The sequence below is a fragment of the Procambarus clarkii genome, chromosome 52 (genome assembly GCF_040958095.1).
Source record: "Procambarus clarkii isolate CNS0578487 chromosome 52, FALCON_Pclarkii_2.0, whole genome shotgun sequence".
Taxonomy (NCBI): domain Eukaryota; kingdom Metazoa; phylum Arthropoda; class Malacostraca; order Decapoda; family Cambaridae; genus Procambarus; species Procambarus clarkii.
The window spans coordinates 8285828-8294337 of NC_091201.1; the positions used below are offsets into that span (position 1 = coordinate 8285828).

The window sequence follows — 8510 nt, forward strand, 5'->3', positions numbered from 1 at the left end:
TTAGGCACATTCCTATGTTTGTTTCCTTAGTGTAGACTGCAGTGTGGAAACCTCCGCCCTTTTCCATGACTGTTACATCTAGAAAAGGCAGCTTCCCATCCTTTTCCGTCTCGTAAGTGAAACGCAGCATGGAACTCTGCTCAAATGCCTCCTTCAGCTCCTGCAGATGTCTGACATCAGGTACCTGTGTAAAAATGTCGTCAACATACCTGCAGTATATGGCCGGTTTCAAGTTCATGTCGACTAAGACATTTTTTGCTCGATGGTACCCATGTAGAAGTTTGCAAACAGGACACCTAGGGGAGAACCCATTGCGACCCCATCTACTTGCTTATACATGTGCCCATCCGGGCTCAAGAAGGGTGCCTCTTTAGTACAAGCTTGGAGTAGTTTCCTCAGAATACTTTCTGGCATGTCAAGAGGAGTACAGGCTGGATCACTTCGGCCAATCATTAGCCAGATACCCACACCCACGTACAGACTGGCGAAGCGACTCAACGGCCTGCTGACTCCTTATGTTCCTTGCGCCTTCAGCCTGAAGTCTCCAAAGGAATTTGTGGACTTACTGCGGGGCACACGGGCCACAGGGATAAGAGCCTCGTTGGACGTAGAATCGCTGTTTACCAACGTACCTGCGGACGAGACAATCGGAATGATAGCCGACAGAGTGTATCGTGATCCAGCCTGTACTCCTCTTGACATGCCAGAAAGTATTCTGAGGAAACTACTCCAAGCTTGTACTAAAGAGGCACCCTTCTTGAGCCCGGATGGGCACATGTATAAGCAAGTAGATGGGGTCGCAATGGGTTCTCCCCTAGGTGTCCTGTTTGCAAACTTCTACATGGGTACCATCGAACAAAAAGTCTTAGTCGACATGAACTTGAAACCGGCCATATACTGCAGGTATGTTGACGACATTTTTCACAGGTACCTGATGTCAGACATCTGCAGGAGCTGAAGGAGGCATTTGAACAGAGTTCCGTGCTGCGTTTCACTTACGAGACGGAAAAGGATGGGAAGCTGCCTTTTCTAGATGTAACAGTCATGGAAAAGGGCGGAGGTTTCCACACTGCAGTCTACACTAAGGAAACAAACATAGGAATGTGCCTAAATGCCAACAGCGACTGCCCTGACAGGTACAAGAGGAGTGTTGTTAACGCATACGTCGACCGTGCTCTCAGCCACAGCTCAGAATGGAAGCAAGTCGACGAAGAACTCTGTAGGGTAAGGCAGGTCCTAGTCAATAACGGCTTCTCCAATGGTTTCATCGAAGACATCATAAGAAGGAAAGTGAAAAGCCATGCAACCTCTGAAGAGACAACTAACACAACACCTATACCCCCTATTAGACTATTTTACAGGAACTTCTTTTCCACAGCTCATAAAACGGAGGAAAGGGTCCTGAAAGATATTGTTAATAGAAACGTTATCCCTACAGACAAAAATCAGAGGATACAATTGACGATTTACTATAAAACCAGAAAAACGGCCAGCCTACTCATGAGAAACTCTCCAGACACAAAACAGAACGCTTTAAAAGAGACTAACGTCGTCTATGCCTTCAAATGCCCACTTGGGGACTGTAAGCTCCAAAAAACCCAGTATATAGGCAAGACAACAACATCTCTTTCTAGGCGTTTAACGATGCATAAGCAACAGGGCTCCATTAAGGAACATATAATCTCTTCCCATAACCAAAACATCGCCAGAGAAATCCTAGTAAACAACACAGAAATCATCGATAGATATAGCGATAGCAGGCGGCTTGACGTTTGCGAGGCACTACACATCAAGAAGTCAACACCAGCAATCAACAGCCAATTATTGCACAACTATATTCTACCCACCTCAAGACTCCGCTCCAATATAGAAGCATCAAGAAATATGGACCAATAGGCTTTCTACAAACACTTCTATTCAATACCCATTGTTTCTGTTCTGTCTTGTGTTGATACTTTTAATACCCTATTAATATCCCCTCCTGTTCTGTCTTGTGTTAATGCCACATCACCCTTCCCACCTCACTCAAATGTAGATATAATATCAGAGAGACGTAAGTTCTAATCAGTTGTGTATTTGTGAAGTCTTTGAAAATGTAATAAGTTTTACGAAACGCGCCCGTGTCGCGTCAGACTAGAAATAAAAATGAATTTTGGAGAAGTGATTTTTGATTTACCTCCAACAGTGAAGCGTAATGTACGAAAGATTGAGAAAATTCGTGTTAGAATTATTAATCTTACTTTTTCGGTCATATTTAATAATATATATATATATATATATATATATATATATATATATATATATATATATATATATATATATATATATATATATATATATATATATATATATAGGGACCCATAGCCTCGGAGAAGAAAATAAAGAGTACCCAGAGAAGACCTTGTGGATCCTCACTTTGATATTTTCTTCTCCTACCACCCCTATTCTTTTGGTATGTGTGTTTTGGTGTGTGTATATATTATATATATATATATATATATATATATATATATATATATATATATATATATATATATATATATATATATATATATATATATATATATATATATATATATAATAATAATAATAATAATAATAATAATAATAATAATAATAATAATTTTTATTTAGGTAAGGTACATACATAAAGAGATTTACAAAGTTTGTTGGCTTTATAGATAGAGCTAGTACATACAATGCCTAAAGCCACTATTACGCAAAGCGTTTCGGGCAGGAAAAACATTAATGACTACAGCTTAAAACTAATGGGTAAAAAGAAAAGATGTGATGAGTACATATAAAAAATAGAGGTAAAAGAGGGGGGAACATTGTTGAAAAAGCAGCACAAATACAATTACAAATTATTACAGAAAATTACATTCAAACAGCGTTGATTTGAAAAACAAAAAAAAACAAAAAATATACATGGGTTGACAACAGGGGGGTAAGGTGGGTTACATGGAATTTATTAGGTATAGCTTCGTTTTTAACTTAAACTGGTTGAGAGAGGTACAGTCTTTAACATGGTTGGGAAGGTCATTCCACATTCTGGGCCCCTTGATTTGTAGAGCATTTCTGGTTTGATTTAGTCGAACTCTAGGAATATCAAAACTGTATTTATTTCTGGTGTGGTGCTCATGGGTTCTGTTACAACCTTCTATGAAGCTTTTGAGATCAGGATTGGCATTATAGTTTAGCGTTTTATATATGTATAATACACATGAGAGAATGTGCAGTGACTTAATGTCTAACATATTCAGAGATTTGAGTAGGGGTACCGAGTGATGTCTGGGGCCAGAATTGGATATTGTCCTAATAGCAGCTTTGTGTTGAGTAATTAGAGGACGTAAGTGATTTTGGGTAGTAGAGCCCCAAGCACAAATACCATAGTTGAGATATGGATAGATAAGGGAGTAATAGAGAGTCACCAGGGCAGGGCGTGGTACATAATATCTGATCTTAGAAAGAATGCCCACAGTTTTTGAAACTTTTTTTTAATATGTTTAGAATGTGTCCCTGGAAATTCAGCTTGTGGTCAATGAGAATGCCAAGGAATTTGCCATCTAATTTGTTACAAATTTGGGTATTGTTTATTTTGAGATTTATTTGAATAGAGGATTTATTGCCAAACAGAATATAGAAAGTTTTGTCAATGTTAAGGGTGAGTTTGTTGGCAGTTAGCCACAGATGGACTTTATTATTTATTTATTATATATATATATATATATATATATATATATATATATATATATATATATATATATATATATATATATATATATATATATATATAGCTGCTACGGTCTTCGTATGAATTACCAAATAAGAAATAACGCGTATCCCATAATTATTTTATTTTTAAACACAATATCATGGCCTTTTCACCATGGTGTTGCCACAAGCAAGACGTTTCAATACATATATTTTACAAATATTCGATTTGTTTTTTGTGAATATTTTTCATATTCCTGCCCCTCCTCTTGAAGGTAACGTACAGAGAAATGAACGATTACTCTGTGCATACTTTTTATATACTTTCCAACCGTGAAGATCCCTGCAAGACACTCCAGAATTTACCTCTGACATCTTCTCAGAGACGCTCTGAAGCAAGATTTTGGAACCCAGTTTTAATCGGTATTAATAAAGTTCCAGAATTTCTTCATCTATAAACACTTGTTATGATGTGTTTCAGTCTAGAGGGGAAAATTTCGAGTATGGATATTGGCACATTTTAGCAGCAGTTGGGAGCTAATTATACCAGAAGCAAGTACTTTGCCTCAAAGATTAGGAAACAAATGAGTAAGTAACCAACAATTTCCTATAATGTATATTATAATAATCTCAACTTCGTTCTAAACAAACTTTTGAACATCTAAATTTAACTTTCAAGATTGCTGAAGCCCATTACTTTTTTCTTGAAGCTTTGAAGGGAATGGTGAACTATCAGGAAAAAGCGCCAAGCCATTAAAAATATATAGCCCTTGGAAGGGATCAGGATAAGGATTTGGGATGGGACGGGAGGGAAGGAATGGTGCCCAACCACTTGTGGACGGTCGGGGATTGAACACCGACCTGCATGAAGCGAGACCGTCGCTCGACCGTCCACACCAAGTGGTTGGCTGAAGCTTTGAGAGTGTGTGTCTGCCCAAGTGACGCCAGACAGCAGCCACACCTGCCCAAGAGACGCCAGACAGCAGCCACACCTGCCCAAGTGACGCCAGACAGCAGCCACACCGACCCAAGAGACTCCAGACAGCAGCCACACCGACCCAAGAGACGCTAGACAGCAGCCACACCGACCCAAGAGACGCCAGACAGCAGCCACACCGACCCAAGAGACGCCAGACAGCAGCCACACCTGCCCAAGAGACGCCAGACAGCAGCCACATCTGGCCAAGAGACGCCAGACAGCAGCCACACCTGGCCAAGAGACGCCAGACAGCAGCCACACCTGGCCAAGAGACGCCAGACAGCAGCCACACCTGCCCAAGAGACGCCAGACAGCAGCTACACCTGCCCAAGAGACGCCAGACAGCAGCCACACCGACCCAAGAGACGCCAGACAGCAGCCACACCTGCCCAAGAGACGCCAGACAGCAGCCACACCTGCCCAAGTAACGCCAGACAGCAGCCACACCTGCCCAAGAGACGCTAGACAGCAGCCACACCTGCCCAAGAGACGCCAGACAGCAGCCACACCTGCCCAAGAGACGCCAGACAGCAGCCACACCTGCCCAAGAGACGCCAGACAGCAGCCACACCTGCCCAAGAGACGCCAGACAGCACCCACACCTGCCCAAGAGACGCCAGACAGCAGCCACACCTGCCCAAGAGACGCCAGACAGCAGCCACACCTGGCCAGAAGGAATACTTGTTATGGTGTCCTCTCTGGTGTCCTCTCCTCGCCGGGTTCTTCACCCTCTTGAGGGACCACTTCGGCCATGTCATCACCCACTTCGTGCAGAATCATGTGAAATATCGCCCCAACATAATCTATTAGATCGACACCCCTGCCATAGTTCGACATCCCTGCCATAGTTCGACACCCCTTCCATAGATCGACAACCCTGCCATAGCTCGACACCCCTTCCATAGATCAACAACCCTGCCATAGTTTGACAGCCCTGCCATAGATCGACCTGCTGTAGTTTTACCCTGCTGTACGGGTAAAAAAAAACAAGGAATTACTTTTCGCCCGAAGCTGTCAGCGCCTAATGACAGCTTAGGGAGAAAGCGGCTAGAGTAAAGCCGCTACACTCGCTAGAGTTTAAAACTCAACTCTAATAAAATCCATAAGAATAATGGGTTGAGACTTCTGACACGCCGCCAGCGTCTTGTCCCCCCGTCGAGACCACTAGAGATAGTGGCCCTTGGGTAAAGTCTGCGCTGCAGCTCATAGTTTGAGCATGGGAAGACTAGTAAACTAGTACCCACAGTTGGTAGTTAAATACTCATTGATTAAATATATTCAATTATTTATGAAATTGGTAAGGTATGAAATATGCCCTCGTGTCTACTTCTAGCTTAATTACTATATAAGTTTACACCGTCCATAAACACTTCCTGTCCACTCCCAGCTTACTAAGTGAGTTTACGCCGTCCACCAACAGATGGCAGTATTCTGGTGGTATTTGGAAACATTAAGCAAAATGAGAAAAGGTAATTGCTGCAGGATGTATGTTATTGGATGAGCAGCTTTCCAATCTTCCTACTCAAGTTGTGTGAAGTGTCGACGAGTATAGCGGGACAGAAGCACCGGGTAGTTCAACAACCTCTGGGACCCAGTCAGGACCACCTGTTCTACCGTCTGTAGGGGGGTTCCGTAGCATGGCCGCATCCAACGATTTTGACTTAATACGTTTGATGGCAGTAATGATAGAAAACGGCATTTCTCGTCTGGATGTTGGAGAGATTAAAGTTATGGAAGACCCTGCTGTGTTGAAGTCTAAAATGTTGTCGGCCAATGTCGACGAGAAATGTGCTGTAACAAAGAAAAGTGAAGCCGAGACGTCTGTGTTGAGTAACAGTTTATGTGATATTCGTATTGACCAGATGGGGGACTTTGAATCCTTGTTGAAATTCGACCAACAGTCTGACGTGTGCGGCAGTAAACAAGGCGTCAAGCCAAAGGACTTGTGTACAGTGTGTTTGGATGTTGATTGGTGCAGCTGTAACAGGTCTTGTATGAATAGCCTGAATTCAAACTTTAATAGTGACAATAAGATTACAGACGACGGCTACCTCAGTGACGGCTACACCCGGTTTGGTTATAATAAGCTTGGCGAGAAACGCTCAGACGTTAACATTCGTGGCTACAACACCAGGAACTACGACCGTGAAGGCTACAACATCTACGGTTACAACAAACATGGCTACACTCGCAACGACTACGGTGAAGACGGATATAATAAAGATGGGTTTGACTGTGATGGATTTAACCGGATGGGTTTCAACTTCCATGGACTTACACGCAATGACTATGACTCTGAGGGTTACGATTCTTATGGCCATGACTGCTATGGCTTCGACAAGAATGGACGCAACTGGTATGGCTTAAGACCCGAAGATTACGATGAGAACGGTCTAGATAAATTTGGTTACAATTACAATGGGTTCTATAAAGTACCCCAACGAAATAACACGGAAGAAGCGACTCAGTTTAGCGGAGAAAAGGTTGGAGCCCCGTCCCAGGCGGTGGCGGCGGCCAACTTGGCGTCTAGGGAGGCGGTGCTGGCGGTGACGAGGACCCTGGCCATCATGGCTGTCTCGCAGGCACAAGAACATATGAAACGTCTCCGTAACTCTGGAGTGTGACTCAAAACTTCCAGTTAAGTTGGTTGGGTTGAGTTTCAAATCTTTTGTCTAATAAGATTCTAAGATTGTTTGCTTTAGAATTTTGTTATATAAGGATTTCGGATTTAGAGTACATTATTAAATTTACTAGCCTTTTGCATAATGTGGGGCTTTATTATGGGCGAAGATATAAACAAATTAAATTTTATAAAGATTGAAAATTCAATATTGGGTAAAATTTGTTAATGCTTTTACAGCAGGTTGTGGAAGAGTACTTGCCAGGGACTGCAGTGCACATCCGCACTAGTGACTGACGATGCAGGAGAGGTGACGTCTGTCGTGACGGAGACGACTGGACTCTTTCGGTGTTCCTTGACGAGGTGGTGTGGTTGGCCTCGTTATGGGTTGCTGCCAACACGTCTTCTGCCACTTTAAACGTGACTTTACTCTGAAGATATTTTATCCGCCCAGGTTAAGTCTGCCTATAGAATGCTAATACAAAAAAAACGGCAATACTTTGCTTTAAGGTTACCTTTTATGACAATGTGTACACCATTAATATTTTCTTAATTTTAAAGTAATCTTGAGAGCTGAATAGTGTAAATATCTACCTATACCTATTTTAAGCCTAATTCTCATTAATTAATGAACACATCAGAATTTGTATCTTGGTATGTTCAGCATGTTTCTTTAGAATGTTTAATTAAAAAAAGGTTACATTAGCTAAGTTTTAAGGACTTTTAAAACGAAAGTTAAGGACTTTTTTTTTATTTTTTTTTTGTACAAAATAAAAACTGCTTCCCGGGTCAAGACTTGCGTTCAAATTAAGGTTGAAAATATTTCATAGACGACGCGCAATAAGGCCTTATTAACTCTTGATTGTATCTTGTCTGTATAAACATACTTTTAAGAAATAAGAACATTAGTGAATACTTTATCTATCCTTTTGATTGCATGGTCATGAAAGAAGGGCTCGTATTTATGCACGATAATTAGCCACTTACCTGTAAACAGTGGTTTGGGAGTAGACTCGAGACCGTGTCGGTAGCTCGCTGACCAACTAGCCAAAGTACTTTGCATCTAAACGTAGTCAAGGACTGTAGTTAGTGTATGCTTATTACAAAAGTTTCGAAGGGGCAGGGGGAAGATGTAGATCCCCCTGTAACAAGTGTACTGCATGTACTTGGCAATGCCTGACAATTTGCAATAACCTA

At 41.8% G+C, this 8510-nt stretch overlaps 1 protein-coding gene across 1 annotated transcript; it reads left to right on the forward strand.

Moving 5' to 3' along the window:
* Window positions 1-6256: 6256 nt before the first annotated feature.
* LOC123763687 (uncharacterized) lies at window positions 6257-8221 on the forward strand. Its single transcript, XM_069304299.1, has 2 exons — window positions 6257-7330; window positions 7557-8221. The coding sequence occupies exon 1, from the start codon at window positions 6331-6333 to the stop codon at window positions 7315-7317; it is 987 nt and encodes a 328-aa protein (XP_069160400.1). The 5' UTR covers window positions 6257-6330; the 3' UTR covers window positions 7318-7330; window positions 7557-8221.
* The last annotated feature ends 289 nt before the right edge of the window (window positions 8222-8510 follow it).

Bases quoted from the DNA above. Each gene is read 5' to 3' on its own strand.
- LOC123763687 (XM_069304299.1), top strand. From the start codon at position 6,331: ATGGCCGCATCCAACGATTTTGACTTAATACGTTTGATGGCAGTAATG.